The sequence below is a fragment of the Eleginops maclovinus genome, chromosome 4, assembly GCF_036324505.1.
Source record: "Eleginops maclovinus isolate JMC-PN-2008 ecotype Puerto Natales chromosome 4, JC_Emac_rtc_rv5, whole genome shotgun sequence".
NCBI lineage: Eukaryota > Metazoa > Chordata > Actinopteri > Perciformes > Eleginopidae > Eleginops > Eleginops maclovinus.
Window position 1 is genome coordinate 3,940,707 of NC_086352.1, and position 16,697 is coordinate 3,957,403.

The 16,697-nt window shown below is 46.3% G+C and overlaps 1 protein-coding gene across 1 annotated transcript in view; it reads left to right on the top strand.

Annotated features, from left to right (window-relative positions):
• Positions 1-16,697, top strand: part of LOC134863202 (TBC1 domain family member 9B) — a 50,492-nt gene that overhangs the window by 3,003 nt on the left and 30,792 nt on the right. The window contains exons 5-8 of the mRNA XM_063881560.1: positions 5,082-5,340; positions 5,500-5,707; positions 11,153-11,344; positions 11,451-11,570. Coding sequence (XP_063737630.1) covers positions 5,082-5,340; positions 5,500-5,707; positions 11,153-11,344; positions 11,451-11,570 — 779 coding nt within the window. The remainder of the gene's footprint in view (positions 1-5,081; positions 5,341-5,499; positions 5,708-11,152; positions 11,345-11,450; positions 11,571-16,697) is intronic.

The window sequence follows — 16,697 nt, forward strand, 5'->3', positions numbered from 1 at the left end:
GGTACTTCTCTAGTAACCTGAAGGTACTTCTCTAGTTACCTTCTCTAGTTACCTGAAGGTACTTCTCTAGTAACCTGAAGGTACTTCTCTAGTAACCTGAAGGTACTTCTCTAGTTACCTTCTCTAGTTACCTGAAGGTACTTCTCTAGTAACCTGAAGGTACTTCTCTAGTTACCTTAAGGTTCTTCTCTAGTTACCTTCTCTAGTTACCTGAAGGTACTTCTCTAGTTACCTTAAGGTTCTTCTCTAGTTACCTGAAGGTCCTTCTCTAGTTACCTGAAGGTACTTCTCTAGTTACCTGAAGGTACTTCTCTAGTTACCTTCTCTAGTTACCTGAAGGTACTTCTCTAGTTACCTGAAGGTACTTCTCTAGTTACCTGAAGGTACTTCTCTAGTTACCTGAAGGTACTTCTCTAGTTACCTTCTCTAGTTACCTGAAGGTACTTCTCTAGTTACCTGAAGGTACTTCTCTAGTTACCTTCTCTAGTTACCTGAAGGTACTTCTCTAGTTACCTGAAGGTCCTTCTGTAGTTACCTGAAGGTCCTTCTCTAGTTACCTTCTCTAGTTACCTTCTCTAGTTACCTGAAGGTACTTCTCTAGTTACCTGAAGGTACTTCTCTAGTTACCTTCTCTAGTTACCTGAAGGTACTTCTCTAGTTACCTTCTCTAGTTACCTGAAGGTACTTCTCTAGTTACCTGAAGGTACTTCTCTAGTTACCTGAAGGTACTTCTCTAGTTACCTTCTCTAGTTACCTGAAGGTCCTTCTCTAGTTACCTGAAGGTACTTCTCTAGTTACCTTCTCTAGTTACCTTCTCTAGTTACCTGAAGGTACTTCTCTAGTTACCTTCTCTAGTTACCTGAAGGTCCTTCTCTAGTTACCTGAAGGTACTTCTCTAGTTACCTTCTCTAGTTACCTGAAGGTCCTTCTCTAGTTACCTGAAGGTCCTTCTCTAGTTACCTGAAGGTACTTCTCTAGTTACCTGAAGGTCCTTCTCTAGTTACCTTCTCTAGTTACCTGAAGGTACTTCTCTAGTTACCTCTAGTTACCTGAAGGTACTTCTCTAGTTACCTGAAGGTCCTTCTCTAGTTACCTGAAGGTCCTTCTCTAGTTACCTGAAGGTACTTCTCTAGTTACCTGAAGGTCCTTCTCTAGTTACCTGAAGGTCCTCTAGTCTCTAGTTACCTTCTCTAGTTACCTGAAGGTACTTCTCTAGTTACCTGAAGGTACTTCTCTAGTTACCTTCTCTAGTTACCTTCTCTAGTTACCTGAAGGTACTTCTCTAGTTACCTTCTCTAGTTACCTGAAGGTTCTTCTCTAGTTACCTGAAGGTACTTCTCTAGTTACCTTCTCTAGTTACCTGAAGGTACTTCTCTAGTTACCTTCTCTAGTTACCTGAAGGTCCTTCTCTAGTTACCTGAAGGTACATTTCTAGTTACCTGAAGGTCCTTCTTTAGTTACCTGAAGGTACTTCTCTAGTTACCTGAAGGTACTTCTCTAGTTACCTTCTCTAGTTACCTGAAGGTACTTCTCTAGTTACCTGAAGGTCCTTCTCTAGTTACCTTCTCTAGTTACCTGAAGGTACTTCTCTAGTTACCTGAAGGTACTTCTCTAGTTACCTTCTCTAGTTACCTTCTCTAGTTACCTGAAGGTCCTTCTCTAGTTACCTGAAGGTACTTCTCTAGTTACCTGAAGGTCCTTCTCTAGTTACCTTCTCTAGTTACCTGAAGGTCCTTCTCTAGTTACCTTCTCTAGTTACCTGAAGGTCCTTCTCTAGTTACCTTCTCTAGTTACCTGAAGGTCCTTCTCTAGTTACCTTCTCTAGTAACCTGAAGGTACTTCTCTAGTAACCTGAAGGTACTTCTCTAGTTACCTTCTCTAGTTACCTGAAGGTACTTCTCTAGTAACCTGAAGGTACTTCTCTAGTTACCTTAAGGTTCTTCTCTAGTTACCTTAAGGTTCTTCTCTAGTTACCTTCTCTAGTAACCTGAAGGTACTTCTCTAGTAACCTGAAGGTACTTCTCTAGTTACCCTTCTCTAGTTACCTGAAGGTACTTCTCTAGTACCCTGAAGGTACTTCTCTAGTAACCTGAAGGTACTTCTCTAGTTACCTTCTCTAGTTACCTGAAGGTATTCTCTAGTAACCTGAAGGTACTTCACTAGTTACCTTAAGGTTCTTCTCTAGTTACCTGAAGGTCCTTCTCTAGTTACCTGACGGTACTTCTCTGTTTACCCCTGCAAAACTGCCTTAGTTACTTCTCTAGTTAACCTGAGGTACTTGTTGTAGTTATCACCCTGTAGGACATCTCTATGTCTCCTTCCCTGTTCTAAGGTACTTCTCTAGGGTACTGAAGGTTTATGTTTTTCTTTACCTCTAGTTCTCTTTCTCTGATGGTGGTACAGTGGTCGAGGTACCCAGCTGGAAGAAGTCACCTGGGTTTCCAGTGCGTCGAGTCAGACCTGACAGGTACTCTTCTCCAGTTCTCATATCAACGATACCTTCAGTCTGATGACCTGCAAACTTCTGCGCAGTTCGACACGAGGGTACGCTCCCTCGCTCGCTGCCTAATACCCTCAAGTACCTGAAGGTACTTCTCCTAAAGAGTCTCACTCTTTCAGATTACACATGAAAGGCTGGTGCGATTGTTACCTGAATTAACATAACCTACGTTAGTATCCAAGGTTTTTAGTCACCATCAGGCTAACTCCCCTACCTTTAACCTCTCTGTTACCTGTCTCTAGTTTACCCTGAAGAGTACGCTCTACCGCACATGTTCGGCTGCGCAGGTGACCTGGACGGACACGGACTCACCTGTGGCGCCGTTCCCAAATGACAGGTGCCTTCTCTAGTTACCCTTTTCTAGTTACCTTCTCTAGTTACCTGAGGTACTTCTCTAGTTACCTGAAGGTACTTCTCTAGTTTCCTTCTCTAGTTACCTTCTCTAGTTACCTGAAGGTACTTCTCTAGTTACCTTCTCTAGTTACCTGAAGGTTATTCTCTAGTTACCTTCTCTAGTTTCCTGAAGGTCCTTCTCTAGTTACCTGAAGGTTTCTCTAGTTACCTCTCTTAGTTACCTTCTCTAGTTACCTGAAGGTACTTCTCTGTTACCTGAAGGTACTTCTCTAGTTACCTTCTCTAGTTACCTTCTCTGTTACTGAAGGTACTTCTCTAGTTACCTTCTCTAGTTACCTGAAGGTACTTCTCTAGTTACCGAAGGTACTTCTCTAGTTACCTTTTCTAGTTACCTGAAGGTCCTTCTCTAGTTACCTTCTCTAGTTACCTTCTCTAGTTACCTGAAGGTACTTCTCTAGTTACCTTCTCTAGTTACCTGAAGGTACTTCTCTAGTTACCTGAAGGTACTTCTCTAGTTACCTTTTCTAGTTACCTGAAGGTCCTTCTCTAGTTACCTGAAGGTCCTTCTCTAGTTACCTGAAGGTACTTCTCTAGTTACCTTCTCTAATTACCTTCTCTAGTTACCTGAAGGTCCTTCTCTAGTTACCTGAAGGTACTTCTCTAGTTACCTGAAGGTACTTCTCTAGTTACCTTCTGTAGTTACCTGAAGGTACTTCTCTAGTTACCTTCTCTAGTTACCTGAAGGTCCTTCTCTAGTTACCTGAAGGTACTTCTCTAGTTATCTTCTCTAGTTACCTGAAGGTACTTCTCTAGTTACCTTCTCTAGTTACCTGAAGGTCCTTCTCTAGTTACCTGAAGGTACTTCTCTAGTTACCTTCTCTAGTTACCTTCTCTAGTAACCTGAAGGTACTTCTCTAGTAACCTGAAGGTACTTCTCTAGTTACCCTAAGGTTCTTCTCTAGTTACCTTAAGGTTCTTCTCTAGTTAACTGAAGGTACTTCTCTAGTTAACTGAAGGTACTTCTCTAGTTAGTTAACTGAAGGTACTTCTCTAGTTACCTTCTCTAGTTACCTGAAGGTCCTTCTCTAGTTACCTGAAGGTACTTCTCTAGTTACCTTCTCTAGTTACCTTCTCTAGTAACCTGAAGGTACTTCTCTAGTAACCTGAAGGTACTTCTCTAGTTACCCTAAGGTTCTTCTCTAGTTACCTTAAGGTTCTTCTCTAGTTAACTGAAGGTACTTCTCTAGTTAACTGAAGGTACTTCTCTAGTTAGTTAACTGAAGGTACTTCTCTAGTTACCTTCTCTAGTTACCTGAAGGTCCTTCTCTAGTTACCTGAAGGTACTTCTCTAGTTATCTTCTCTAGTTACCTGAAGGTACTTCTCTAGTTACCTTCTCTAGTTACCTGAAGGTCCTTCTCTAGTTACCTGAAGGTACTTCTCTAGTTACCTTCTCTAGTTACCTTCTCTAGTAACCTGAAGGTACTTCTCTAGTAACCTGAAGGTACTTCTCTAGTTACCCTAAGGTTCTTCTCTAGTTACCTTAAGGTTCTTCTCTAGTTAACTGAAGGTACTTCTCTAGTTAACTGAAGGTACTTCTCTAGTTAGTTAACTGAAGGTCCTTCTCTAGTAACCTGAAGGTACTTCTCTAGTAACCTGAAGGTACTTCTCTAGTTACCCTAAGGTTCTTCTCTAGTTACCTTAAGGTTCTTCTCTAGTTAACTGAAGGTACTTCTCTAGTTAACTGAAGGTACTTCTCTAGTTAGTTAACTGAAGGTACTTCTCTAGTTACCTGAAGGTTCTTCACTAGTTACCTGAAGGTACAGTGGAGGAAATAAGTATTTGATCCCCTGCCAATTAAGTTTGTTTACCCACTTACAAAGAAGTTAACAGTCTGTAATTTTTATGGTAAGTTTATTTTCACAGTGACAGACAGAATATCAAAATAAAATCCAGAAATGTACGTTTAAAAAAAGATATGAACTGTTTTGCGTTTAATCGGGGGAAATTAGTGTTTGAACCCCTTGCAAAACATGCCTTAGTTCTTGGTGGAGAAAGCCTTGTTGGACAGCACTGAGGTCAGATGTTTGTTGTAGTTAGTCACCATGTTAGCGCACATCTCTGAAGGGATTTTGGTCTCCTGCTCCCTGTGTCTCAGTGACCCTGCTGGTGCAGGGGTCGGAGATCAGGGTTGTTTATCTCTTTTACCTCTGTTTCTCTGTATCTCAGTGACCCTGGTGGTGCAGTGGTCGGAGGTGACCCAGCTGGAGAAGAATGCCACGCTGGTGTTTCCAGAAAGCGTCCGAGTCAGCACCCGGCACACCGAGTACTTCTTCTCCATGTTCCTCAATATCAACGACACCTTCAAGCTGATGGAGCAGCTCGCCAACATTGCCATGCGGCAGCTTCTTGACAACGAGGCGTTCGCTGCCGATCGCTCGCTGCCCAAACCCTGCAAGACGCTGAAGAACGTCTCTGCACTAAAGAGGTCTCACTCTGTTCAGATTCACACATAAAGGGCTGGTGCGGATGTGTTTAGCTGTGATTAAACATAACAACACGTTATGTATCTCAGCGTTTATGATCAGCCATCAGGCTAACTCCCTCTGACCTTTAACCTGATCAGCTGTTTCCTGTCGTGCTGCAGGGATTTGGACGCCCGGGCGAAGAATGAGCGTTACCGCACGATGTTCCGGCTGACGCAGGATGAGCGTCTGGACGGACACACGGACTGCACCCTGTGGGCGCCGTTCGCCAAGATGCACGTGGTGGGACAGCTGTTCATCTCCAACAACTACATCTGTTTCAACAGCAGAGAAGAAGACCTGTGTCAGCTGATCATCCCCCTCAGAGAGGTAAACAGGAAGTCAGCTGATCATGTGCCTCAGAGAGGTAAACAGGAAGTCAGCTGATCATGTGCCTTAGAGAGGTAAACAGGAAGTCAGCTGATCATGCCCCTCAGAGAGGTAAACAGGAAGTCAGCTGATCATCCCCCTCAGAGAGGTAAACAGGAAGTCAGCTGATCATGCCCCTCAGAGAGGTAAACAGGAAGTCAGCTGGTCATGCCCCTCAGAGAGGTAAACAGGAAGTCAGCTGATCATGTGCCTCAGAGAGGTAAACAGGAAGTCAGCTGATCATCCCCCTCAGAGAGGTAAACAGGAAGTCAGCTGGTCATGCCCCTCAGAGAGGTAAACAGGAAGTCAGCTGATCATGTGCCTCAGAGAGGTAAACAGGAAGTCAGCTGATCATGTGCCTCAGAGAGGTAAACAGGAAGTCAGCTGATCATGCCCCTCAGAGAAGTAAACAGGAAGTCAGCTGGTCATGCCCCTCAGAGAGGTAAACAGGAAGTCAGCTGATCATGCCCCTCAGAGAGGTAAACAGGAAGTCAGCTGGTCATTCCCCTCAGAGAGGTAAACAGGAAGTCAGCTGGTCATGCCCCTCAGAGAGGTAAACAGGAAGTCAGCTGATCATGCCCCTCAGAGAGGTAAACAGGAAGTCAGCTGGTCATGCCCCTCAGAGAGGTAAACAGGAAGTCAGCTGATCATGTGCCTCAGAGAGGTAAACAGGAAGTCAGCTGGTCATGCCCCTCAGAGAGGTAAACAGGAAGTCAGCTGATCATGCCCCTCAGAGAGGTAAACAGGAAGTCAGCTGGTCATGCCCCTCAGAGAGGTAAACAGGAAGTCAGCTGATCATGTGCCTCAGAGAGGTAAACAGGAAGTCAGCTGATCATGTGCCTCAGAGAGGTAAACAGGAAGTCAGCTGATCATGCCCCTCAGAGAAGTAAACAGGAAGTCAGCTGGTCATGCCCCTCAGAGAGGTAAACAGGAAGTCAGCTGATCATGCCCCTCAGAGAGGTAAACAGGAAGTCAGCTGGTCATTCCCCTCAGAGAGGTAAACAGGAAGTCAGCTGGTCATGCCCCTCAGAGAGGTAAACAGGAAGTCAACTGATCATGCCCCTCAGAGAGGTAAACAGGAAGTCAGCTGATCATCCCCATCAGAGAGGTAAACAGGAAGTCAGCTGATCATGTGCCTCAGAGAGGTAAACAGGAAGTCAGCTGATCATCCCCCTCAGAGAGGTAAACAGGAGGTCAGCTGGTCATGCCCCTCAGAGAGGTAAACAGGAAGTCAGCTGATCATGTGCCTCAGAGAGGTAAACAGGAAGTCAGCTGGTCATGCCCCTCAGAGAGGTAAACAGGAAGTCAGCTGATCATCCCCCTCAGAGAGGTAAACAGGAAGTCAGCTGGTCATGCCCCTCAGAGAGGTAAACAGGAAGTCAGCTGATCATGTGACTCAGAGAGGTAAACAGGAAGTCAGCTGATCATGCCCCTCAGAGAGGTAAACAGGAAGTCAGGTGATCATCCCCCTCAGAGAGGTAAACAGGAGGTCAGCTGATCATGCCCCTCAGAGAGGTAAACAGGAAGTCAGCTGGTCATGCCCCTCAGAGAGGTAAACAGGAAGTCAGGTGATCATCCCCCTCAGAGAGGTAAACAGGAGGTCAGCTGATCATGCCCCTCAGAGAGGTAAACAGTCTGTTTGCTTTGAGTAATGGACGGGGTGTTCCAATGAGAATGGCCTCTGATTTGCTGCTGTTTAGTTGGAGGGAGGTATTCTCATCCAGTGATGTATGTGGTGCAGGCATCTGGAGATCTTTGAAAGTGCTAGATGTTTATCGGGGCTGTTTGGAGGAAATCTGTTTGTCATCAGCATCTGTGTGGAAGGGTTAACCCATCATGCTCTTTACCTGTGATGGTCAGTTACCTTGATACTCATTCACCCATCATACTCAGTTACCTTGATACTCAGTTACCATGATATTTAGTTACCATGATATTCAGTTACCATGATACTCAGTTACCCTTGATACTCAGTTACCCTTGATACTCAGTTACCATGATACTCAGTTACCCATGATACTCAGTTACCTTGATACTCAGTTACCCTTGATACTCAGTTACCCTTGATACTCAGTTACCCTTGATACTCAGTTACCATGATACTCAGTTACCCATGATACTCAGTTACCTTGATACTCAGTTACCATGATACTCAGTTACCTTGATACTCAGTTACCATGATACTCAGTTACCCTTGATACTCAGTTACCATGATACTCAGTTACCATGATACTCAGTTACCATGATACTCAGTTACCATGATACTCAGTTACCCTTGATACTCAGTTACCATGATACTCAGTTACCATGATACTCAGTTACCCTTGATACTCAGTTACCATGATACTCAGTTACCATGATACTCAGTTACCTTGATACTCAGTTACCTTGATACTCAGTTACCTTGATATTTAGTCACCTTGATACTCAGTTACCCTTGATACTCAGTTACCCTTGATACTCAGTACCATGATACTCAGTTACCTTGATACTCAGTTACCCTTGATACTCAGTTACCTTGATACTCAGTTACCTTGATACTCAGTTACCCTTGATACTCAGTTACCATGATACTCAGTTTCCATGGTACTCAGTTACCCCTTGATACTCAGTTACCTTGATACTCAGTTACCCTTGATACTCAGTTACCCTTGATACTCAGTTACCATGATACTCAGTTACCATGATACTCAGTTACCCTTGATACTCAGTTACCATGATACTCAGTTACCCTTGATACTCAGTTACCCTTGATACTCAGTTACCATGATACTCAGTTACCCTTGATACTCAGTTACCCTTGATACTCAGTTACCATGATACTCAGTTACCCTTGATACTCAGTTACCCCTTGATACTCAGTTACCATGATACTCAGTTACCCTTGATACTCAGTTACCCCTTGATACTCAGTTACCCTTGATACTCAGTTACCATGATACTCAGTTTCCATGGTACTCAGTTACCTTGATACTCAGTTACCCTTGATACTCAGTTACCCTTGATACTCAGTTACCATGATACTCAGTTACCATGATACTCAGTTACCCTTGATACTCAGTTACCCTTGATACTCAGTTACCTTGATACTCGGTTACCCTTGATACTCAGTTACCCTTGATACTCAGTTACCATGATACTCAGTTACCCTTGATACTCAGTTACTATGATACTCAGTTACCCTTGATACTCAGTTACCATGACACTCAGTTACCATGGTACTCAGTTACCATGATACTCAGTTACCATGGTACTCAGTTACCATGATACTCAGTTACCCTTGATACTCAGTTACCATGGTACTCAGTTACCATGATACTCAGTTACCATGATACTCAGTTACCATGGTACTCAGTTACCATGATACTCATTTACTATGATACTCAGTTACCATGGTACTCAGTTACTATGATACTCAGTTACCATGATACTCAGTTACCATGGTACTCAGTTACCATGACACTCAGTTACCCTTGATACTCAGTTACCATGATACTCAGTTACCCTTGATACTCAGTTACCATTATACTCAGTTACCCTTGATACTCAGTCACCATGATACTCAGTTACCTTGATACTCAGTTACTATGATACTCAGTTACCTTGATACTCAGTTACCCATTATACTCAGTTACCCTTGATACTCAGTTACTATGATACTCAGTTACCTTGATACTCCGTTACCATGATACTCAGTTACCTTGATACTCAGTTACCTTGATACTCAGTTACCCATTATACTCAGTTACCCTTGATACTCAGTTACTATGATACTAAGTTACCTTGATACTCAGTTACCCTTGATACTCAGTTACCCTTGATACTCAGTTACCATGATACTCAGTTACCATGATACTCAGTTACCCTTGATACTCAGTTACCCTTGATACTCAGTTACCATGATACTCAGTTACCATGATACTCAGTTACCCTTGATACTCAGTTACCATGATACTCAGTTACCATGATACTCAGTTACCCTTGATACTCAGTTACTATGATACTAAGTTACCTTGATACTCAGTTACCCTTGATACTCAGTTACCCTTGATACTCAGTTACCATGATACTCAGTTACCATGATACTCAGTTACCCTTGATACTCAGTTACCCTTGATACTCAGTTACCATGATACTCAGTTACCCTTGATACTCAGTTACCCTTGATACTCAGTTACCCTTGATACTCAGTTACCTTGATACTCAGTTACCTTGATACTCAGTTACCCTTGATACTCAGTTACCTTGATACTCAGTTACCATGATACTCAGTTACCATGATACTCAGTTACCCTTGATACTCAGTTACTATGATACTAAGTTACCTTGATACTCAGTTACCCTTGATACTCAGTTACCCTTGATACTCAGTTACCATGATACTCAGTTACCATGATACTCAGTTACCCTTGATACTCAGTTACCCTTGATACTCAGTTACCATGATACTCAGTTACCCTTGATACTCAGTTACCCTTGATACTCAGTTACCCTTGATACTCAGTTACCTTGATACTCAGTTACCTTGATACTCAGTTACCATGATACTCAGTTACCCTTGATACTCAGTTACCCTTGATACTCAGTTACCCCTTGATACTCAGTTACCTTGATACTCAGTTGCCCATGATACTCAGTTACTATGATACTCAGTTACCCTTGATACTCAGTTACCCTGATACTCAGTTACCCTTGATACTCAGTTACCCTGTACTCAGTTACCCTTGATACTCAGTTACTATGATACTCAGTTACCCTTGATACTCAGTTACCCTGATACTCAGTTACCCTGATACTCAGTTACCCTGTACTCAGTTACCCTTGATACTCAGTTACCTTGATACTCAGTTACCCTTGATACTCAGTTACCCTGTACTCAGTTACCCTCGATACTCAGTTACTATGATACTCAGTTACCCTTGATACTCAGTTACCCTGATACTCAGTTACCCTGATACTCAGTTACCCTGTACTCAGTTACCCTTGATACTCAGTTACTATGATACTCAGTTACCCTTGATACTCAGTTACCCTGTACTCAGTTACCCTTGATACTCAGTTACTATGATACTCAGTTACCCTTGATACTCAGTTACCCTGATACTCAGTTACCCTGTACTCAGTTACCCTTGATACTCAGTTACTATGATACTCAGTTACCCTTGATACTCAGTTACCCTGATACTCAGTTACCCTGATACTCAGTTACCCTGATACTCAGTTACCCTGATACTCAGTTACCCTGATACTCAGTTACCCTGTACTCGGTTACCCTTGATACTCGGTTACCCTGATACTCAGTTACCCTGATACTCAGTTACCCTTGATACTCAGTTACCCTGATACTCAGTTACCCATCATGCTCTTTACCTGTGATGGTCAGTTACCCATGATGCTTTGCTGCAGGTGTCGGTGGTGGAGAAGGCGGACAGCAGCAGCTTCCTGCCATGTCCTGTATCCATCAGTACCAAGAACAAGACCAACTTCCTGTTTGCTAACCTCAAAGATAGAGACTTCCTGGTCCAGCGGATCTCCGACTTCCTGCAGCGGACCCCCGACAGCAGCGGGGGGGAAACCAGCCCCCTGATTGGGCCACCGGTGGGTCCCAGGGTTCAGGTCCTGCAGGGAATCCTGAGTCCATCATGTTTCTGAGTGGTCAGCTGACAAGTCGATCTCTCACATTGTTTCTGTTCCCTGTCCTCAGGGCTCCTCATCCGAGACCATCCTCAGGGGCAGACATTACCACACTGCCCTGCCCACCGCCAGCCAGGGTCTCCTGAGGCTCTACCAGAGCGGGGCACCCGAGGACCTGGGGCCCAAAGCTGTGAGTTCAAGACCCTCAGGAGGACACCAGATACTGATCCTTAGATCCTAAGGACCCTTAGATACTGAGGACCCTTAGATACTGAGGACCCTTAGATACTGATCCTTAGATCCTAAGGACCCTAAGATACTGAGGACCCTTAGATACTGAGGACCCTTAGATACTGATCCTTAGATCCTAAGGACCCTAAGATACTGAGGACCCTTAGATACTGAGGACCCTTAGATACTGATCCTTAGATCCTAAGGACCCTAAGATACTGAGGACCCTTAGATACTGAGGACCCTTAGATACTGATCCTTAGATCCTAAGGACCCTAATATACTGAGGACCCTTAGATACTGATCCTTAGCTCCTAAGGACCTTAAGATACTGAGGACCCTTAGATACTGATCCTTAAATCCTAAGGACCCTAATATACTGAGGACCCTTAGATACTGATCCTTAGATCCTAAGGACCCTAATATACTGAGGACCCTTAGATACTGATCCTTAAATCCTAAGGACCCTAATATACTGAGGACCCTTAGATACTGATCCTTAGATCCTAAGGACCCTAATATACTGAGGAGCCTTAGATACTGATCCTTAGATCCTAAGGACCCTAATATACTGAGGACCCTTAGATACTGATCCTTAGATCCTAAGGACCCTAAGATACTGAGGACCCTTAGATACTGAGGACCCTTAGATACTGATCCTTAGATCCTAAGGACCCTAGATACTGAGGACCCTAGATTACTGATCCTTAGCTCCTAAGGACCCTAATATACTGAGGACCCTTAGATACTGATCCTTAGATCCTAAGGACCCTAATATACTGAGGACCCTTAGATACTGATCCTTAGATCCTAAGGACCCTAAGATACTGAGGACCCTTAGATACTGAGGACCCTTAGATACTGATCCTTAGATCCTAAGGACCCTAATATACTGAGGACCCTTAGATACTGATCCTTAGCTCCTTAGGACCTTAAGATACTGAGGACCCTTAGATACTGATCCTTAAATCCTAAGGACCCTAATATACTGAGGACCCTTAGATACTGATCCTTAGATCCTAAGGACCCTAATATACTGAGGACCCTTAGATACTGATCCTTAGCTCCTAAGGACCCTAATATACTGAGGACCCTTAGATACTGATCCTTAAATCCTAAGGACCCTAATATACTGAGGACCCTTAGATACTGATCCTTAGATCCTAAGGACCCTAATATACTGAGGACCCTTAGATACTGATCCTTAGATCCTAAGGACCCTAATATACTGAGGACCCTTAGATACTGATCCTTAAATCCTAAGGACCCTAATATACTGAGGACCCTTAGATACTGATCCTTAGATCCTAAGTACCCTAAGATACTGAGGACCCTTAGATACTGATCCTTAGATCCTGAAGACCCTGAGATACTGCAGACCCTTAGATACTGAGGACCCTTAGATACTGATCCTTAGATCCTAAGGACCCTACGATACTGAGGACCCTTAGATCATGAAGACCCTGAGATGCTGCAGACTAGGGCTGAACGATTAATTGCATTTGGATAATATCGCGATATGACAAAACGAGATTTTCCAACCGCAAAGGCTGCCATTTGACTGGTCACGTGACTTGCGAGTGAGCGGAGCCGAAAGAAGCCGAGCAGGCAGGGAAAGAAGTCAACGCTGCGCTTGAACCTGTTGCACAATGGCCTCAGGCTTGTCAGAAGAGTGCACGGCTGGAAGTTTGGTACCAAAGAGGGGCGGCACGTCAGTTGTGTGGAACCCTTGGCTTTAAAAAGGAAGATGCTGCGCAATGTCACTGTGAGCAGGATCGCTCAGGTGGAAGGTAAGAGACTGAAGGGTTCGGGGTTGGGCAAAAGTAATAGCGTTTATTCCATACGAAACATGCAAACTAAAGACTGCTCCCCGGCACTTCCAGGAAGGGCAAGGCCAGGATGGGGTGTGTCGGCTTCCCAGGACCCAGCCTACTGCAAGACAGACCAGAACCAGGTTACCAACATGCTTTATATCAAATGACTGATTACCTGATTCTGATCAGCTGTCTGGTCTCCGGCCGAGCCACTCCCCTCACCCCAGCAGCCGGCGCTCTAACCACACCCGGCTGCCACATACCCCCACCGCCCGACTCAGGCCGGGATCCCGCCGGCCGAAAGCTGACTCCCCCCCCCCCTCCGCCGAGTGGGAGAGGAAATCAGCCACGACCATCCGGTTACCCGGCCTGTGGATCACCTTGAAGTTAAACGGCTGTAACGCCAGATACCAACGAGTGATCCGGGCGTTGGCATCCTTCATGCGGTGGAGCCACTGGAGCGGGGCATGGTCCGAATAGAGGGTGAAAGGGCGCCCCAGGAGGTAGTAACGCAGGGCGCCGACCGCCCACCGTATGGCGAGGCACTCCTTTTCCACCGTACTGTAGTTCACCTCCCTCTGAGCCAGCTTACGGCTAATGTACAGTCAGGGCGGTCGACCCCCTCTACCTGCTGGGACAAAACGGCCCCCACCCCACTGTTCGAGGCGTCGGTCTGCAAAACAAAAGGTAGAGAGAAGTTAGGGGTGAACAGAAGCGGCTTTCCACAGAGGGCTTTCTTAACCCTCTCAAACGCCAGCTGACATTGCTCCATCCACTGGACCGGATCTGAAGCACCCTTTCGGGTCAGGTCGGTCAGAGGGCTGGTCAGCTCCGAAAAAGGCGGGGATGAACCGCCTGTAGTAACCGGCCAGCCCCACGAACCTCCTGACCTCTTTTTTCGTCTTGGGCACCGGACAGGCAGAAATGGCGGCAGTTTTCTCTATCTGTGGCCGCACCTGCCCGCCGCCCAAGTGGTACCCCAGATACCGTACCTCCCCCCGCCCAACTGCACACTTCTTCGGGTTGGCCGTGAGCCCCGCCTGCCTCAGGGACTCGAACACTGCCCCCACCTGCTGCATATGCTGCTCCCATGTCTCACTGTGGATGATGACATCGTCCAAGTAAGCAGCAGCATATGCAGAGTGGGGACGCAGCACTCCGTTGGAAGGTGGCTGGAGCCCCGAACAACCCGAAAGGAAGTGTGAGAAATTGGTACAAACCTTACGGAGTGGAGAAGGCCGTTTTTTCCTTCGACTCTGGAGAAAGGGGAATCTGCCAATAGCCGTTGGTTAAATCCAGTGTGGTGTAAAAACGAGCAGTGCCTAGCCGATCCAGGAGTTCGTCGACCCGGGGCATTGGATAAGCATCGAATTTGGACACCCCGTTAACCCTGCGGTAGTCCACACAGAACCGGATTGACCCGTCAGGCTTATGTACCAGCACGACAGGGCAACACCAGTCACTGGTGGACTCTTCTATTACTCCCATCTCTAGCATAGCCTGAAGCTCTGCCTGAACAATTTTCCTCTTGTGTTCAGGCAGCCGATAGGGCCGTGAACGAATGGCCACGCCCGGGGGCGTTTCTATGCGGTGGTTTATGAGAGAGGTGCGCCCTGGCAGCGGGGAGAACACATCGGCAAACCGCCCTTGCAACGCGGCAACGTCTGCCCTCTGACCGGGTGAGAGATGGTCGCCGCAACAGACCGGGGCTAATTCGGTGTTAATAATGACCTCCGGTCCCAACTCCTCTCTCTCTATCACCGTGGTGGCCAGAGAAGCAGACGCCACTTCCCTCCATGTTTTAAGGAGGTTTACGTGGTAGATCTGTGTTGCTCCCCCCCTGTCAGAACGCACCAGCTCATAATCTACGTCCCCCACTCGTTGTGTGACCACAAAGGGCCCTTGCCACTTGGCGAGTAATTTGGAGCTAGAAGTCGGGAGTAACACAAGTACTTTATCTCCCGGTGAAAATTGTCTCAGTTTCGACCCTCTGTTGTACAGGCGCTGCTGACGTTCCTGAGCCTGCAGCAAATTCTCCCGTGATAACTGCCCCAGTGAATGGAGTTTTGCTCGCAGGTCCATAACGTACTGAATTTTGTTTTTACTTGTGCTCGGACCCTCCTCCCAGTTTTCTTTAAATAGGTCCAAAACACCCCGTGGCTTCCTGCCAAACAGCAGTTCAAAGGGAGAAAATCCCGTGGAGGACTGAGGCACCTCCCGCACTGCAAACAACAGAGGGTCTAGCCATTTATCCCAATTACGGCTATCCTCGTGAACGAACTTACGAACCATGTTCTTTAGCGTTTTGTTAAACCGCTCCACCAGGCCATCGGTCTGTGGATGGTAAACGCTAGTCCGGATCGAGCGGACGCCCAACAGTTCATACAGCTCGCGTAGTGTGCGTGACATAAATGACGTGCCCTGGTCAGTCAGGATCTCTTTCGGGATCCCGACTCGGGAGATTATATGAAACAGTGCCTGTGCAACGCTCTTTGCAGAGATATTGCGCAACGGCACTGCCTCGGGATATCGTGTTGCATAATCCACTAGGACAAGTTCAAAGCGATATCCCCGTGCACTCCGGTCTAATGGCCCGATGAGGTCCATAACAACTCTCTCAAAAGGCACCTCAATTAATGGGAGTGGGCGCAGAGGCGCTTTTGGGGTGGCCGGCGGATTAACCAGCTGACATTCGCTGCAGGATGCACACCACCGCTTCACATCCGCGCGAATGCCCGGCCAATAAAATCGGGCCATGATCCGGTGTAGTGTCTTATCGTACCCTAGGTGACCTGACATGGGGTTGTGATGAGCCGCCTGGAAATCATTTCCCGACGGCTTTGTGGTACCAACAACTGAGTATTGATCTCTCCTGTCTGTGTGTCACGGCTCACACGATACAGCCTGTCCCTAATAACAACAAAGTGTGGGTGTGTGAGTGCTGTGTTTGGGTGTAGCTGGGAGCCATCAATACTCACCACCTGATCGAAAGCGTGCTGAAGGGTCCCGTCCCTAGACAGTTCGAGGGGAAAATCCTCAACCGGGAACACTGGCGGGGCCAGAGGGGCCTCCCCGGCACTCTCCAGTGGTAGAGGGACCTCCCCGGCCCCCTCCGTGTCTGTTCCCCCTTCGTCGCCGTCAGCCGCTTCCGATTCGCCACTAAACACAGCACACAACTCACATTTCCCTGACTCCCGTGAACGCACCCCCATAGCCCCCGCTAGCTTAGCAAACCCTGGCCAATTTGTTCCCAAGATCAGAGGGTGCGTGAG